Source organism: Bombina bombina, chromosome 3 (assembly GCF_027579735.1).
Source record: "Bombina bombina isolate aBomBom1 chromosome 3, aBomBom1.pri, whole genome shotgun sequence".
In the NCBI taxonomy this organism is placed as follows: domain Eukaryota; kingdom Metazoa; phylum Chordata; class Amphibia; order Anura; family Bombinatoridae; genus Bombina; species Bombina bombina.
In genome coordinates, this window is record NC_069501.1 from 1,035,706,442 (window position 1) to 1,035,725,555 (window position 19,114).

The following is a 19,114-nucleotide window of genomic DNA, read 5'->3' on the forward strand; positions in this document are numbered from 1 at the left end:
GCTGCCCATGGGTACAAGGATAACAGTACAGTGGAGAAACAATACGATAAGACACAAAATTTTACAGACAAATACAGGGGGAGTTGAGGGCCCTGTTCCCGTGGGAACTTACAATCTAGATGGGTAGGAGGATTGGAAACAGGAGGTGGGGACTGCAGAGGTGAGAATGATATTAGTGAGGAGATAGAGGGAAACTGTTAGTTAGTTGGTTAGTTTGTTAATAAGTCGGGTGATAAGCTTCCCTGAACAGAAAGGTCTTTAGGGAACGTTTAAAGGAGGAGAGGTTAGGGGCAAGTCTGACATCTCGAGGAAGTGCGTTCCAGAGGGTTGGTGCCGCACGAGAGAAGTCCTGTAGTCTAGAGTGAGAGGAGGTGATGGTAGAGGACGCAAGAAGCAGGTCGTTGTTGGATCTTAGGGGACGGGCAGGAGTATATTTGTTGATGAGTGAGGACAGGTAGGGTGGGGCAGCATTGGTGAGGGCTTTGTAGGTCAGGGTGAGAATTTTGAATTTAACTCTTGTGAATGGGGAGCCAGTGAAGGGACTCACAGAGAGGTGCAGCAGAAACAGAGCGTCGAGAGAGGTGGATTAGTCTGGCGGATGCATTTAGGACGGATTGGAGGGGAGAGAGGCGGGAGAGAGGGAGGCCAGTTAGTAAGTTGTTACAGTAGTCAAGTCGGGAAATTACCAGGGAGTGGATGAGCTGTTTGGTAGTTTCAGCACTCAGAAACGGGCGAATTTTGGAGATATTGCGTAGGTGGTTGCGGCAGGATGAAGAGAGCAGTTGGATGTGGGGAATGAAGGACAGATTTGAGTCAAGCGTGACTCCGAGGCAGCGGACTTGGGGTGATGGGGAGATAGTGGTGCCGCCAACAGTGATAGAGAAATTAGAGACGGGAGTGGAGCTAGAGGGGGGAATTAGAAGTAGTTCGGTCTTGGACATATTTATTTTTAGGTGGTGAGAGGCCATCCAGGAAGAAATGCCAGATAAGCAGTCGCTGATGTGAGAGTTGACAGAAGGAGAGAGTGCAGGGGTGGAAAGGTAGATCTGGGTATCATCAGCATAGAGGTGATAGCTGAAGCCATAGCTGTTGACAAGTTTACCCAGTGAAGAAGTGTAAATAGAGAAGAGTAGAGGACCCAGGACAGAGCCTTGAGGTACTCCAACAGACAGGGGCAATAGAGAGGAGGAGTCACCAGCAAAAGAGACTGAGAAGGATCTGTTAGAGAGATAGGAGTGAATCCAGGAGAGGGCAGTGTCACAGAGACCAAGAGAACTGAGAGACTGTAGGAGAAGGGGGTGGTCAACAGTGTCAAAGGCAGCAGATAGGTCAAGTAAGATGAGTATAGAGTAGTAGCCTTTGTTTTTAGCAGAAAGGAGATCGTTAGTAACCTTGGTGAGAGCAGTTTCAGTTGAGTGTTGGGGGCGGAAGCCAGATTGCAGGGGGTCAAGCAATGAGTTGGACGACAGGAAGTGGGTTAGGCGATTGAAAACTAGTTTTTCAAGGAGTTTTGAAGCTAGTGGGAGCAGTGATATGGGGCGGTAGTTTGCAGGGGAGTTAGGGTCGAGGGAGGGTTTTTTGAGGATGGGGGTGACCTTCGCATGTTTGAAGGAGGCAGGGAATGAGCCGGTAGAAAGGGATAGGTTAAATATGTGAGTAAGAGCCGGAGTGAGGGTGGTAGATAGAGGAGGAATTAGATGTGAAGGAATAGGGTCAAGTGGGCAGGTAGTGAGGTGTGAGGAAGACAAAAGGGAAGCCACTTCACTCTCAGTGGTTGGGAGGAGGGTGCAGAGAGTGGCAGAGGGGGTGACTGGGAGCGGAGTTGGGAGATTGCAGGTTTGTGTTGGGATGTTTCCTCGGATTGCAAGTGTTTTATTGAGAAAATAGTCAGCGAGGTCTTGAGCACTGAATGCAGATGAGGGGGGTGGTGCAGGTTGGTAGAGGAGAGAGTTGAAAATAGAGAAGAGTCTTTTAGGGTTTGAGGAGTGAGTGGATATAAGAGAGGAGAAGTAGGTTTGCTTAGCTAAGCGAAGGGCAGAGGTGTAAGAGTAGAGAATGAACTTATAGTGCATGAAATCATGTTCAGAGCGGGATTTCCTCCAGACACGCTCAGCAGTGCGGGAGCATTTTTGTAGGTGACGCGTTTGTTGGGAGTGCCAGGGTTGGAGCTGACGATGTGGGGCTTTGCGAGGTTGGGGTGGAGCGAGAGTGTCAAGTGCAGCAGAGAGAGTATTGTTATAGAGGGTTATAGCAAGGTCAGGGCAGGATATCGTGGAAGTGTGGGGGAGGCGTAGTTGAATAAGATTGGAGAGTTGGGGAGCGTCCACAGTGTGCAGATTTCTGCTGGTGCGGGGGCGAGAGGGGGAAGTAGGTTTAGTATCTATATTAGGATTAAAGGTGAGCAGATGGTGATCTGAGATGGGAAATGGGCGACATGCAACATTAGAGAGAGAGCAGAGATAGGAGAATACCAGATCAATTGAGTGTCCTTCGCGGTGGGTAGGGAATAGGGTGGATTGTGACAGGCTGAAGGAGTTAGTGAGTGAGAGAAGTTTAGAGGCAGCAGGGGCAGATGGGTTGTCAATGGGGATGTTGAAGTCCCCTAGAATTAGAGCAGGTGTATTTGTGGAGAGAAAGGAAGGAAGCCAGGCAGCAAAGTTGTCAAGGAATTGGGAAGTTGGTCCAGGGGGGCGATAGATAACTGCCACTCTGAGAGAGAGAGGGGAGAACAGGCGAATGCAGTGCACTTCAAAGGAAGAAAAGGAGAGAGATGGAAATGGGGATAGGTACTGATAGGAGCAGGAGGGGGAGAGTAAGATGCCAACACCGCCACCGTGTCTCTCACCTGGCCTAGGTGTGTGGCTAAAGTGAAGACCACCATGTGTGAGAGCAGCAATGGAAGCAGTGTCAGAGGAAGATAGCCAGGTTTCAGTAATAGCTAAGAGGTTGAAAGCGTTGGAAACAAACAGGTCGTGAACAGTTGTAAGCTTGTTACAGACGGAGCGAGCATTCCAGAGGGCACAAGAAAAGGGAGGGGTTAGGCGCTGTGTGTTAATTGAGATGAGATTGTTGGTATTGCGTGACCTAGGATTTTTGCAGTGGGAGATGGAGCGAGAGTGTAAAAGTGTGGCGACTGTTGCAGGGCCAGGGTTAGGAGAGACATCACCAGCAGCAAGCAGTAGTAGCAGTGAGAGAGACAGAAGGTGAGAGTGAGATTTGTAGGAGCGGGAATGATTAGACACAGGAGAGTTAGGGGGGGAAGAGTTTCTAAGGAAACAAAGTAGTTCATGAGAGGACAGCATAGGGGATGAGAGAAGGGAGGGGGAGATATGGATAGTGTGGGGATTGTTGTTATAGGGACATGCATTGATTTTTAGGAGAAGGGAAGACAGAGAGAGCAGAAAAGGCATAGAAAGCATTGTGTAGAAGTATAGATATTAAGTTTACCTGTTAGTTGGTCTGCAGTTTCAACCTCCAGTTTCTAACTCCAGTGTGCTAACTCTTGCTACTTGTAACATAGAGCTACTTAGAACAGAGAGTCATCGGCCCAAAATGAGCCTTAAGCCTTCTCCATATGTAGGAATGAGAAGTGATGAAATGATTCTAGGCAGCTGTTACAGGCAGTTTTAGCTAGCAGGAATTACACACTTGCAAATTAGAGAGGGGGTGGGGTTAAAGGCTGAATAAGTTTAGATAATATGAGATAAAATGATTACAGGTAGACAAAATGGAGACAGAGAAAATGGTTACCAGTCAGTTAGGCAGAAGCAGGAAGACATACCAGAGGAGACTAGCACAGTTTAAAGGGGCGTTTAAAAGCAGTCAGTTAGGCAGAAGCAGGAAGACATACCAGAGGAGACTAGCACAGTTTAAAGGGGCGTTTAAAAGCAGTCAGTTAGGCAGAAGCAGGAAGACATACCAAAGGAGACTAGCACAGTTTAAAGGGGCGTTTAAAAGCAGTTTCTGTGTATATATGTGTATATATATATATATATATATATATATATATATATATATATATATATATATATATATATATATATATATATATATATATATATATATATATATATATATATATATATATATATATATATACACACAGAAAAAAACCCTGCACTCGCTAGCAAGCTCACAGCTAAGATTTAAAAGCAAAAATGGAAAGGTTAGTTACCGCATCTGGCCAAATGGGACAAGCCCAGGTACCATGTCCTTTCCAAAACCTGTGACCCTAAAACAGCCACACAATGCAAGCTCTCAAATCCAAACAAACTGTGAACAAGGGAACGGTGCACAGGCTTATGTAATCACCCCAGTAATATACAAAACACAGAAGGGGACTGCACTACTAGACCGGACCGGGTACACATCCCATGACCCTGCAACATGCTCAGCCCTGGGTGCTCAGTCGCACTCACAAGAAGCTGTGCTGTCACCAGAGTCACAGGCAGTTAACCCCAGACAGGGTGCGGACGCCACGGTGTAAAATGGCGTTAGTGATAAATCGTGCAGCCCTAATTCAGAGCATTGTTTCTCAAGGGTATCGAATAGGTTTCAGAATAAGACCTGTGAGAAGATTCTTTTTTCTAGACAAGCATTACCAATTTGTCACTCTTCCATTTGGCCTAGCGACAGCTCCAAGTATCTTTTCGAAGGTTCTCAGTGCCCTTCTTTCTGTAATCGGGGTTTCCTTATTTGGACAATATCTTGGTACTGGCTCAATCTTTTCATTTAGCAGAATCTCGCATGAATAAACAAGTGTTGTTACTTCAGACATGGTTGGAGGATCAATTTACCAAAGAGTTTCTTAATTCCTCAGACAAGGGTCACCTTTTTAGGTTTCCAGATAGATTCAGTGTCCATGACCCTGTCTTTAACAGACAAGAGATGAATGATATTGGTTTCAGCCTGTCGAAACCTTCAGTCTCGATCATTCCCTTCAGTTCCTATGTGCATGGAAGTTTTAGGTCTCATGACTGCAGCATCGGACGCAATCCCCTTTACTCGTTTTCATGAGCCCTCTGCAGCCCTCTGCTGTTGTGCATGTTGAATCAATGTACACAAAGATCATAATCTGTTTTTCAGGTTCGCCTTCCTAGACAGGCATTACCAGTTTGTGGCTCTTCCCTTTGGGTTAGCTACGGCACCAAGTATCTTTTCGAAGGTTCTGGGGTCACTTCTGGCGGTCCTAAGGCCGCGTGGCATAGCAGTAGCCCCTTACTTAGATGACATTCTGATACAGGCGTCGAATTTCCAAATTGCCAAGTCCCATACGGACATTGTTCTGGCATTCCTGAGGTCTCATGGGTGGAAAGTGAACGAAAAGAAGACGTCTCTATCCCCTCTCACAAGAGTTTCCTTCCTGGGAACTCTGATAGATTCTGAAGAAATGAGGATTTACCTGACAGAGGACAGGTTGTCAAAACTTCTAAATTCCTGCCGTGTTCTTTATTATACTTCTCGCCCTTCGGTGGCTCAGTGTATGGAAGTAATCGGCTTAATGGTAGTGGCAATGGACATAGTTCCGTTTGCCCGCCTACATCTCAGACCGCTGCAACTCTGCTAGGATATGTCCCCTCTACTAAATCTGGATCAAGAGACCAGGGATTCTCTTCTCTGGTGGCTATCTCGGGTCCATCTGTCCAAAGGTATGACCTTCCGCATGCCAGATTGGACAATGGTAACAACAGATGCCAGCCTTCTGGGCTGGGGTGCAGTCTGGAACTCTCTGTGAAGGCTCAGGGGGTCGTGGACTCAGGAGGAGGCACTCCTTCCAATAAATATTCTGGAACTAAGAGCGATATTTAATGCTCTTCAGGCTTGGCCTCAGCTAGCGGCAGTGAGGTTCATCATATTTCAGTCGGAACAACATCACGACTGTAGCTTACATCAACCATCAAGGGGGAACAAGGAGTTCCCTAGCGATGTTGGAGGTTTCAAAGATAATTCAATGGGCAGAGATTCACTCTTGCCATCTATCAGCTAGCCATATCCCAGGAGTAGAGAACTGGGAGGCAGATTTTCTAAGTCGTCAGACTTTTCATCCGGGGGAGTGGGAGCTCCATCCGGAGGTGTTTGCACAGTTGATTCAACGTTGGGGCAAACCAGAACTGGATCTCATGGCGTCTCGCCAGCACGCCAAGCTTCCTTGTTACGGATCCAGGTCCAGGGATCCCAAGGCAGCGCTGATAGATGCTCTAGCAGCGCCTTGGTCCTTCAACCTGGCTTATGTGTTTCCACCGTTTCCTCTGCTCCCTCGTCTGATTGCCAAGATCAAACAGGAGAGAGCATCAGTAATTTTGATAGCACCTGCGTGGCCACGCAGAACTTGGTATGCAGATCTGGTGGACATGTCATCCTTTCCACCATGGACTCTGCCTCTGAGGCAGGACCTTCTACTTCAGGGTCCTTTCAACCATCCAAATCTAATTTCTCTGCGGCTGACTGCTTGGAGATTGAACGCTTGATTTTATCAAAGCGTGGTTTCTCCGAGTCGGTCATTGATATCTTAATTCAGGCTCGAAAGCCTGTCACCAGGAAAGTCTATCATAAGATATGGTGTAAATATCTTCATTGGTGTGAATCCAAGGGTTACTCATGGAGTAAGGTCAGAATTCCTAGGATATTATCTTTTCTCCAAGAAGTTTTGGAGAAGGGTTTGTCAGCTATTCTTTTGCACAAACGTCTGGCTGAGTTTCCAGACGTGCAGGCGTTTTGTCAGGCTTTAGTCAGAATCAAGCCTGTGTTTAAACCTGTTGCTCCGCCTTGGAGTTTAAATTTAGTTCTTCAAGGGTACCAAATCTGTTTTTTTTACTTAAGGTGGTATCTAATAAAAATATCAATCAGGAGATTGTTGTACCGTCACTGTGTCCTAATCCTTCTTCAAAGAAGGAATGTCTTTTACACAATCTTGACGTGGTTCGTGCTTTAAAGTTTTATTTACAAGCTACTAAAGATTTTCGTCAAACATCTGCATTGTTTGTCTACTCTGGACAGAGGAGAGGCCAAAAGGCTTCGGCAACCTCTCTTTCTTTTTGGCTAAGGAGTATAATACGCTTAGCTTACGAGACTGCTGGCCAGCAGCCTCCTGAAAGGATTACAGCTCATTCTACTAGAGCGGTAGCTTCCACATGGGTTTTTAAAATTTGATACTTTTGCTTCTTCGGAGGCTATTTTTGGGAGAAAGGTCTTGCAGGCAGTGGTGCCTTCCGTTTAAGCGCCTGCCTTGTCCCTCCCTTCATCTGTGTCCTATAGCTTTGGTATTGGTATCCCACAAGTAATGGATGATCCGTGGACTGGATACACCTTACAAGAGAAAACATAATTTATGCTTACCTGATAAATTTATTTCTCTTGTGGTGTATCCAGTCCACGGCCCGCCCTGTCATTTTAACCCCTTAATGAGTGGACCATTTTTCAATTTTCTTACCCTTAATGACAATGGCTATTTTTACATTTCTGCAGTGTTTGTGTTTAGCTGTAATTTCCCTCTTACTCATTTACTGTACCCACACATATTATATACCGTTTTTCTCGCCATTAAATGGACTTTCTAAGGATACCATTATTTTCATCATATCTTATAATTTCCTATAAAAAAAATATAAAATATGAGGAAAAAATTGAAAAAAACACACTTTTTCTAACTTTGACCCCCAAAATCTGTTACACATCTACAATCACCAAAAAACACCTATGCTAAATAGTTTCTAAATTTTGTTCTGAGTTTAGAAATACCCAATGTTTACATGTTCTTTACTTTTTTTGCAAGTTATAGGGCCATAAATACAAGTAGCACTTTGCTATTTCCAAACAACTTTTTTTCAAAATTAGCGCTAGTTACATTGGAACCCTGATATCTGTCAGGAATACCTGAATATCCCTTGACATGTATATATTTTTTTTTAGAAGACAACCCAAAGTATTGATCTAGGCCCATTTTGGTATATTTCATGCCACCATTTCACCGCCAAATGTCATCAAATAAAAAAAAAAGTTCACTTTTTCACAAATTTTGTCACAAACTTTAGGTTTCCCACTGAAATTATTTACAAACAGCTTCTGCAATTAAGGCACAAATGGTTGTAAATGCTTCTTTGGGATCCCCTTTGTTCAGAAATAGCAGACTTATATGGCTTTGGGGTTGCTTTTTGGTAAGTAGAAGGCCGCTAAATGCTGCTGCGCACCACACGTAAATTATGCCCAGCAGTTAAGGGGTTAATTAGGTAGGTTGTAGGGAGCTTGCAGGGTTAATTTTAGCTTTAGGGTAGAGATCAGCCTCCCACCTGACACATCCCACCCCCTGATCCCTCCCAAACAGTTCTCTTCCCTCCCCCACCCCACAATTGTCCCCGCCATCTTAAGTACTGGCAGAAAGTCTGCCAGTACTAAATAAAAGGAGTTTTTCTTTTTTTTTATAAAAAAAAATAAAATGTTTTAGCTGTGATGGACCCCTGCCTTAGCCCCGACCTCCATGATCCCCCCCCCCCCAGCTCTCTAACCCTCTCCCCTACCTAATTGCCGCCATCTTGGGTACTGGCAGCTGTCTGCCAGTACCCAATTTGCCCCAAAAACCAGTGTTTTTTTTTATCTGTTTTGCCATTTTTAAATGTTTTCTGTAGTGTAGCAGCCCCCCACAATACCCCAACCCCCTCCCCCTCCCAGATCCTTATATATTTATTAATTTTATTCTTTTTTCCCCCCTCTTCCCTCCTCATTGGTGTCAGTGGGTAGCTAATCGCGCGCGCGCATGCGCGCCCCCGCACGCTCCCGGCACCCGGCGTGCACATTGCACTTACAGGAGCCGGATGCCGGGTAGCGATGGGCCGCCCACCCGCCTCCCTGTTATGCTCCCACCCACCAACGAACCGGCACCATCGCTACCGGTGCAGAGAGGGCCACAGAGTGGCTCTCTCTGCATCGGAGTCTTCTGAAAGGGTATTGCAGGATGCCTCCATATGGAGGCATCACTGCAATACCCTGAGAGCTGCTGGAAGCGATTGCGATCGCTTCCAGCACTCTCTTAGACAACTGACGTACCAGGTACGTCTATTGTCATTAACTGTAAGTTAATGCATGACGTACCTGGTACGTCAGTTGTCATTAAGGGGTTAAGGCAGGTGTTTTTTATTTTTAAACTACAGTCACCACTGCACCCTATAGTTTCTCCTTTCTCTTGTTTGTCTTCGGTCGAATGACTGGTAGTGGCAGTTAGGGGAGGAGCTATATAGACAGCTCTGCTGTGGGTGATCCTCTTGCAGCTTCCTGTTGGGAAGGAGAATATCCCACAAGTAATGGATGATCCGTGGACTGGATACACCACAAGAGAAATAAATTTATCAGGTAAGCATAAATTATGTTTTTGTTCAGGCTTTGGTCCGTATCAAGCCTGTTAAGTCTATTTCTCCTCAATGGAGTCTTAATTTGGTTTTGAAGGTTTTGCAGGCTCCTCCATTTGAGCCTATGCATTCTTTGGATATTAAATTACTTTCTTGGAAAGTATTGTTCCTTTTGGCTATCTCTTCTGCTAGAAGAGTTTCTGAATTGTCTGCTCTCTCTTGTGAGTCTCTTTTTCTGATTTTCCATTAGGATAAAGCTGTTTTGCGGACTTAGTTTAAATTTCTTCCTAAGGTTGTGAATTCTAACAACATTAATAGGGAAATTGTTGTTCCTTCCTTGTGTCCGAATCCTAAGAATTTGCTTGAAAAATTGTTACTCTCTTTGGATGTGGTAAGGGCTTTGAAATACTATGTTGAGGCTACAAAGGATTTCAGGAAGACTTGTAGTCTGTCTGTTTTTTGGTTCTTGGAAAGGTCGGAAATCCTCTTTACTACTTTTTACACCTCACTACTTGGCTATACATTAAACTTAAAGTACTTAAAGTATGTGTGTGGTGGGAGGTGTATTTATAGGCATTTTGACGTTTGGGAAACTTTGCCCCTCCTGGTAGGAATGTATATCCCATACATCACTAGCTCATGGACTCTTGCCATTATCAAAAGGAAAATTTGTTAAAAAATGACACTTTATTTAACATATATACAAATGGACACAACAATAGGAAGATGCTATGATGGATATTCAGAGATGGGAATGCTCACTTCCAAACTCTTAAATCAATTCATCCAAAAATAAAGCATCTTACTGGTTAAAATATAAAGGGCCAATGAACCCAGAGGAAGTGTGATTGGCTAATGAATCAGATTTAAGGAAAGGGGCTACCCAGGCAGATGCCTGAAAAAGGCATACCAAAGAGCTAATGCTCTAGATAGATCTTTGCTGCTGGACAACCAAGATATGAGAACAAATATACCAAAAAAAATGAGCCACAGACTCTAAGAATAATAGGAACTTTTGATGATAAAAATAGTTGTATTAAGAACATCTTCCAGAGACATTGGCATGTACTCCAGGAAGATGAGGATCTGATGGAAATAATCACTGAGAAACCAGTGGTAACACCCTAAAAGGCATCCTAACAAAGAGTCATTATTCACAAGAGCAAGCCAGAACATGACTGAAAGAAACAAAAGGTTTCCATAAATGTGGCAGATGTCAAGCATGTAAAAACATGGCCCTGACAAAAATCTTCATACACCCAAAAACTGGCAAAAAATATGAAATTTCAGATTTTTTTGAACTGTAGATCTAAAAGAGTGATATATGTGCAAATGCCCCAGAATCTATGTGGGTGAAACCTCCAGAGAACTACGCACCAGAGTACTGGAGCATGTAGGTGACATAAAATGGAACCGAAATGTACGTGTGGCACAACACATGAACAGTGTACATCAGAGACATAAATATGAAATCTCTTTCTTTGCAATTGAGCAAATAAAATTGAAAGAAAGAAGGGGTGATATTACCAAAATATTGTTACAGAAAGAATGCAGATGGATCCACGAGTTACAATCAGTCGCACCAAGAGGCATCAATGAGGCAATATCATATAAATGCTTCTTATAAAAATATCTAGAATTATGATATTAAATTACAAACGAACAGATAATGAGATCTAGGATTCAGATATTTGGTTAATGAGGAGGCCGGAGTGGGAATATAAGAAAAGTAGTCCAAAAGGCACTTATATAGGTATAATACAAGTAATGGATATGCGGGTAGATTACATGCATAATACGTAAGTACCCTTAAAAGAGTGCCTACATTTACAAGTAAAGTTTTTCCTATATTATATACACATAACAAGTGTTGAATATTTATACAATTTATACATATTAGTACGAGACTAAAAGGACTCTGCCTCATAATAACCACCAATAACAGCTTTTCTAAGTATGCATTTATAACAGAAAAATGCTTTGAATTGGTATTTTTTTTTCTTGGATCATAATCTGTTTTCCCTTTGTTCCCTTTCCTACAATTCATTTAGGGTTTAATATGGGTCACACAGAGAGATCGTGACATGACTCATTGTCCCGAATAAGATTTCACACATTTTCACACATTGTCAGTGATCAATGAAATCAAGATGGTTTTCACCTTACATTCCTAAGTATTAAAATACAATTGTATATACAAATAAACCGGGTGAGTCTCAAGGCATGTTGTAGTTTAAAAAACTTTCAGCTTTATTTGGAAACCGTTTTCATATCAGGAAAAAATTAATTTGCTCTCTTTAAAAACAAAAAGAATTCATAAGATCAGCTGGAGCAGTACTGTCTTACGCGTTTCGGCTAGATACCAGCCTTACTCATAGACATATTGATGTGGATAAAGCCGGGCTTAAATAGCCTTGCGTCAACTACAACCCCTACTACTCCAGCTGCACATAATTAAATGCTGTAATTAAACTTATGAGATGTGTTGCAGAGTTAAACTGAATAGCAATGAAAGTGCATAGAAGAGTACATATACAGAGCGCAACTTAACACAATTTAATTGGAAAATGATCTTGTGACTAGAATGTGAAATCAATATAGGAAAACTAACTAGAGGGGTATTTACAAAGCCACTATGCATTTATAAATAAATAAAGTGACAATTAATTGTATTTACATTACAGTACTTTCTAGCTTCAAAGGGATGGCTGGTTTAACTCATTATTAGGATGTTCAGATTGACACTTCAGTCTGCACAAAAACCAGGGGAGCCAAACAATGTGTGTGTGTATATATATGTATGTGTGTGTATATCTATATATATATATATATATATATATATATATATATATATATATATATATATATATATATAAATATCACAGTGGCTCATGTGTTGTGTCAGTTCAAATTTGTCATCTAATGCTAAACCTAATATTCTAGAGTGCTTTAAAGGTACATGCCTGCTCAATGAATGTCTAGAAACTAAGGTGCTGGCTATAATTGCCTGTACTGTTAACATAAAATTATTAAGAGTTGTTTGCACTGTTAGCTAAGCATAGAAAAAACCCTCAACTTTAGTTAGCCCTTATTTATCGTGGGATGGGGGGATAGAAAGCCCATAGATATGGCATTATTTTGGGTGAGGAAAAGAAGTGTGTGAAAATACAAGATTATTTGTGATATACCATTACCTAAATACTTAAAGGGACAGTCTAGTCCAAAAAAACCTTTCATGATTCAGATAGGGCATGTAATTTTAAACAATTTTCCAATTTACTTTTATCACCAATTTATCTTTGTTCTCTTGGTATTCTTAGTTGAAAGCTTAACCTAAGAGGTTCATATGCTAATTTCTTAGACCTTGAAGGCCGCCTCTTAAGAATGTATTTTAACAGGTTTTTCACCACTAGAGGGTGTTAGTTCATGTTTTTCATATAGATAACACTGTGCTCGTGCACGTGAAGTTACCTGGGAGCCATCACTGATTGGCTAAACTGCAAGTCTGTCAAAAGAACTGAAATAAAGGGGCAGTCTGCAGAGGATTAGATACAAGATAATCACAGAGGTAAAAAATATATAAATATAACTGTTGGTTATGCAAAACTAGGGAATGGGTAAAAAAGGGATTATCTATCTTTTAAAACAATAACAATTCTGGTGTAGACTGACATGATTCTAGGATCATCGTTAGTTATTCTTTTGCCAGAAATTGATAACCTCTCCTTCAATATTAAAGCCCTCTGGTCTACGTGTTTTTAATTGAAAGATCCAATAGGCTTCTTGATAGAGTAGCTTACTGGTAATGTCACCCCCTCTTTCTGGGGGTTCTGATCTGTTCTATTATCTGCCATTGAAAACTCTTTACATTCTTTCCATGTACATGTATAAAATGTCTTGCTAGATCTGAACATTCTATATTTTTGTCTATGTTGTTCAGGTGTTCACGAATACGGGTCTGTGCCTCCCTAGTGGAGCAGCCCACATACTGTTTCTTGCACAAAGTGCAATTCACCAGATAAATGACATTGTGGGTGCGACAGTTAGTGCAGTTTTCTCCAACATAGGTGTGTCCGGTCCACGGCGTCATCCTTACTTGTGGGATATTCTCCTCCCCAACAGGAAATGGCAAAGAGCCCAGCAAAGCTGGTCACATGATCCCTCCTAGGCTCCGCCTTCCCCAGTCATTCTCTTTGCCGTTGCACAGGCAACATCTCCACGGAGATGGCTTAGAGTTTTTTGGTGTTTAAATGTAGTTTTATTCTTCAATCAAGAGTTTGTTATTTTAAAATAGTGCTGGTATGTACTATTTACTCTGAAACAGAAAATAGATGAAGATTTCTGTTTGTAAGAGGAAGATGATTTTAGCAACCGTTACTAAAATCGATGGCTGTTTCCACACAGGACTGTTGAGATGAAGTAACTTCAGTTGGGGGAAACAGTGTGCAGACTTTGCTGCTTGAAGTATGACACATTTCTAACAAGACTTGGTAATGCTGGAAGCTGTCATTTTCCCTATGGGATCCGGTAAGCCATTTTATTATTAAGAATAAAGGGCTTCACAAGGGCTTTAAAGACTGGTAGACATTTTTCTGGGCTAAAACGATTACTTTATAAGCAGTTTTAATAGTTTATAGCTTTGAGGAGTTATTTTAATCTTGGGAATTATGTTAAAAAAACGGCAGGCACTGTATTGGACACCTTTTTCACTGGGGGCCTTTTCTAATCATAGGCAGAGCCTCATTTTCGCGCCATTAATGCGCAGTTGTTTTTGGGCAGCAAGGCATGCAGATGCATGTGTGAGGAGCTCAGATACATAGAAAAAGCTTTCTGAAGGCGTCATTTGGTATCGTATTCCCCTCTGGGCTTGGTTGGGTCTCAGCAAAGCAGATACCAGGGACTGTATAGGGGTTAAATGTAAAAACGGCTCCGGTTCCGTTATTTTAAGGGTCAGGGTCCGTTCGAACATCCGAATCTGGCCTCACTCCAACTGACTGCTTGGAGATTGAACGCTTGATTTTATCAAAGAGAGGGTTCTCAGATTCTGTCATTGATACTCTTGTTCAGGCTAGAAAGCCTGTAACTAGAAAAATCTACCATAAAATATGGAAAAAATATATCTGTTGGTGTGAATCTAAAGGATTCCCATGGAACAAGATAAAAATTCCTAAGATTCTATCCTTTCTTCAAGAAGGTTTGGAGAAAGGATTATCTGCAAGTTCTTTGAAGGGACAGATTTCTGCTTTATCTGTTTTACTTCACAAAAAGCTGGCGGCTGTGCCAGATGTTCAAGCTTTTGTTCAGGCTCTGGTTAGAATCAAGCCTGTTTACAAACCTTTGACTCCTCCTTGGAGTCTCAATTTAGTTCTTTCAGTTCTTCAGGGGGTTCCGTTTGAACCCCTACATTCCGTTGATATCAAGTTATTATCTTGGAAAGTTTTGTTTTTGGTTGCAATTTCTTCTGCAAGAAGAGTTTCAGAGTTATCTGCTCTGCAGTGTTCTCCTCCTTATCTGGTGTTCCATGCAGATAAGGTGGTTTTGCGTACTAAACCTGGTTTTCTTCCGAAAGTTGTTTCTAACAATAATATTAACCAGGAGATAGTCGTGCCTTCTTTGTGTCCGAATCCAGTTTCAAAGAAGGTTTGTTACACAATTTGGACGTAGTTCGTGCTCTAAAATTCTATTTAGAGGCTACAAAGGATTTCAGACAAACATCTTCCTTGTTTGTTGTTTATTCTGGTAAAAGGAGAGGTCAAAAAGCAACTTCTACCTCTCTCTCTTTTTGGCTTAAAAGCATCATCCGATTGGCTTATGAGACTGCCGGACGGCAGCCTCCTGAAAGAATCACAGCTCACTCCACTAGGGCTGTGGCTTCCACATGGGCCTTCAAGAACGAGGCTTCTGTTGATCAGATATGTAAGGCAGCGACTTGGTCTTCACTGCACACTTTTACCAAATTTTACAAATTTGATACTTTTGCTTCTTCTGAGGCTATTTTTGGGAGAAAGGTTTTGCAAGCCGTGGTGCCTTCCATCTAGGTGACCTGATTTGCTCCCTCCCATCATCCGTGTCCTAAAGCTTTGGTATTGGTTCCCACAAGTAAGGATGACGCCGTGGACCGGACACACCTATGTTGGAGAAAACAGAATTTATGCTTACCTGATAAATTACTTTCTCCAACGGTGTGTCCGGTCCACGGCCCGCCCTGGTTTTTAATCAGGTCTGATGAATTATTTTCTCTAACTACAGTCACCACGGTATCATATGATTTCTCCTATGTATATTCCTCCTTTACGTCGGTCGAATGACTGGGGAAGGCGGAGCCTAGGAGGGATCATGTGACCAGCTTTGCTGGGCTCTTTGCCATTTCCTGTTGGGGAGGAGAATATCCCACAAGTAAGGATGACGCCGTGGACCGGACACACCGTTGGAGAAAGTAATTTATCAGGTAAGCATAAATTCTGTTTTTTAACTTTTTCCACAAATTTGACTTTAAGCTCTGAAGCTCTTTCATTATTTACACCTATTCGATGTTGCCTGACTTTATTCGTTCACATCGATATCTGTGATTATAGCCTATACTGGGATCCCCTCCCCATACACCTTGAGCCTCACTTGGAAGAACACCTACAATTGATTAAAATACAATTAACTGTAATTTGTTTTTGTAAATATTGTTTTGAACAAGTTAATAGAAATCCCAATTTTTTTGGCTATAATAATATGCTTCCTGCGTAAAAAATGAAGTAAACTAAATTGCCAATGCAGTGTTACACCTCCGCAAATCGTTTACTAAGTGACTAGTGCGTTACTATGGAAACTGGAGTACAAGAAGCGTTGTTCTACGCTGGGTTGGCCCTATGCCCTGACAAAGTCACGTTCTGAGTGACGGAAACGTGTTGGTGGGCGTGGTCCTAATGGATAGTGTGTGGTCCAACAACACATAGCACTCATAGTAGCGTTCTGTTAGATACCGCTTTGGATATTTTGTATCTATACAGGGAGCGAATAGTCAGGTTAATATGCTGGCACTTGATACATTTTTGTTTAAACTAGTGCGTACCATATAGCTAACAAGTTGTGCTTGACGAATTAATTAATTTGATTATCGCTCACCCTTATAGCGAGATTTGGCAAGATACTATAATACGCTCACGAAACAGACATTTAGAAGATCTCTTGCATATGAGATTATTGATTTACATAGGATCTAAATATAAGTGTCGCCATCTGACTTTTATGAGTGTGTACTTATGTTTGTACAGAGAATGCATGAATTTATATATAGGGATTAAGCTAGAAATCGTCTGACTTTGTTCAATCAAAGCAGTACGCAGGCAGGACGCCCCCCTTGAGTGTCTAGTATGTTTGCAATCTGTGTGAATAAGATTAAGTGTGGGGTATGACACTGTAAGATACCCTGATTCATTAGCCAATCACACTTACTCTGGGTTCATTGGCCCTTTATATTTTAACCAGTAAGATGCTTTATTTTTGGATGAATTGATTTAAGAGTTTGGAAGTGAGCATTCCCATCTCTGAATAACCATCATAGCATCTTCCTATTGTTATGTCCATTTGTATATATGTTAAATAAAGTGTCATTTTTTAACAATTTTCCTTTTGATAATTTAGTGTATAATTCTACACTTGGCTTTAATGTCACAAATCCCCTATATTTTTCCCCCCAATCTTTCTATACTCTTGCCATTATGAAATAAATTAATTTATCATGTAAGTTCTTACATAAATAGTTTTTTCCAGTTAGATCTTCTTTGTAATTTGGCCATCGATATTAGACTCAAAATTTAAATCCCCATTTATTATTTATGTGTAGCAAAAAACCTTGACATTGTAAGTTTTTATTATTTTATTTTGCTGCTTTTCCTTTAAATTGTTTTACAATCCTGTTTAGAGAGTCTGTGGTTAATCTGGAAATATTCAGTACAGTGACCCTGCAAAATTCTTCACAGCCACCCTAAGGGAGATGAACTCAAGGGGTGTGTCACTGGATGCAGAATCATTCCGTTTTGTAGCACAAAATGACTTGTAATTACTTTTTTATTTTGCATGCAACTGTTTAAAAAAACAAAACAAAAAAAAACTGATTTAATATGAAGTTTTTGTATTGCTAATTCTAAGTATTGTAATTGGGGTGGGCAATTCTGGGCAAATATATATACTTTAAACTAAACATAGGTATTTCAATTGCCTATTTACAAATCATGTTAATAAACCATTCAAATGTTCTCAATTTAGCTGGATCACAAAACTAATATTTTAAATAAATAAAAAATCTGGTTAATTTATTAATCTGTAGCTTTATTTGTGTAATTTCAAACTAATTTGTGTTTTTTTTTTTCTTTCAGAGTCCATAATTATAGTTGATTATGTCCCAAAAGTTCAAGAACCCCCCAGGTAGCTATCTAGGCCTTCCTTTTCAGCCTATGCATTTTTAGTTAGTTTGTTTTTTTCTATTTTCTTTTCCTTCAATGGGTGTGAGAACGCCACAAGATTATCACATGTGGGCTATTCATTCCCTTGAAACCAAGAATGTGGCAAACCAATGCCCTGCTCCTGAGTTATGAACTTCCCTTCTATCCCCTTCAACTGCATAGACACTCCATTTAATTTGCCTCTATAAGAGTGAGGTGAACCTCTGAGGTGCTGATCTCCACATCGTTACACAACTCATCTGAGACAGAGTGCCTATGAATGACAGATGGGATGACAGGAGTTTAGCCAGACAGTGAGAATCTTCTCCAAGTGTGGAGATGTCACAGGTCTCCCAGATTAACTGTGGATGCATCTGCCAATCCCCTGGTTTATGGTGTACTGCTCCTTGTGAGATCTTTGTCACTGCAATTGCACTGCCTCTGATGGGCCCTGTTACTGGATACAGTAGAGGAAGGTGATGGCAAGTAGATTACACTTTACACAGCCCAAAGGCTATTATATAGGACATTATAGCTTAGGTTCACATAGCCTTGGGATAAATATTATTTCTTTCATGTAATTAGCAAGAGTCCATGAGCTAGTGACGTATGGGATATACATTCCTACCAGGAGGGGCAAAGTTTCCCAAACCTCAAAATGCCTATAAATACACCCCTCACCACACCCACAATTCAGTTTTACAAACTTTGCCTCCCATGGAGGTGGTGAAGTAAGTTTGTGCTAGATTCTACGTTGATATGCGCTTCGCAGCAGGCTGGAGCCCGGTTTTCCTCTCAGTGTGCAGTGAATGTCAGAGGGATGTGAAGAGAGTATTGCCTATTTGAATTCAATGGTCTTCCTCTAGGGGATCTATTTCATAGGTTCTCTGTTATCGGTCGTAGAGATTTCTTCTCCTACCTCCCTTTTCAGATCGACGATATACTCTTATATACCATTACCCCTACTGATTCTCGTTTCAGTACTGGTTTGGCTATCTACTATATGTTGATGAGTGTCCTGGGGTAAGTAAGTCTTAATTTTTGTGACACTCTAAGCTATGGTTGGGCACTTTATATGTAAAGTTCTAAATATATGTCTTTAAACTTATATTTGCCATGATTCAGGATAATCAGTATTCCTTCATTCAGACTGTCAGTTTCATTATTTGGGATAATGCATATGAATAAATATTTTTTTCTTACATTGAAAATTTTCAAATTGACTATTTTTCCCTGCGGGCTGTTAGGCTCGCGGGGGCAGAAAATGCTTCATTTTATTGCGTCATTTTTGACGCGAACTTTTTTGGGGCAAAATTTTGTCATTTCCGGCGTCGTAGTTGA

The 19,114-nt window shown here is 41.4% G+C and overlaps 1 protein-coding gene across 1 annotated transcript in view; it reads left to right on the top strand.

Annotated features, from left to right (window-relative positions):
• The window catches only part of SENP1 (SUMO specific peptidase 1), a 357,101-nt gene that overhangs the window by 58,423 nt on the left and 279,564 nt on the right, over window positions 1–19,114 (top strand). The window contains exon 9 of the mRNA XM_053708240.1: window positions 17,708–17,756. Coding sequence (XP_053564215.1) covers window positions 17,708–17,756 — 49 coding nt within the window. The remainder of the gene's footprint in view (window positions 1–17,707; window positions 17,757–19,114) is intronic.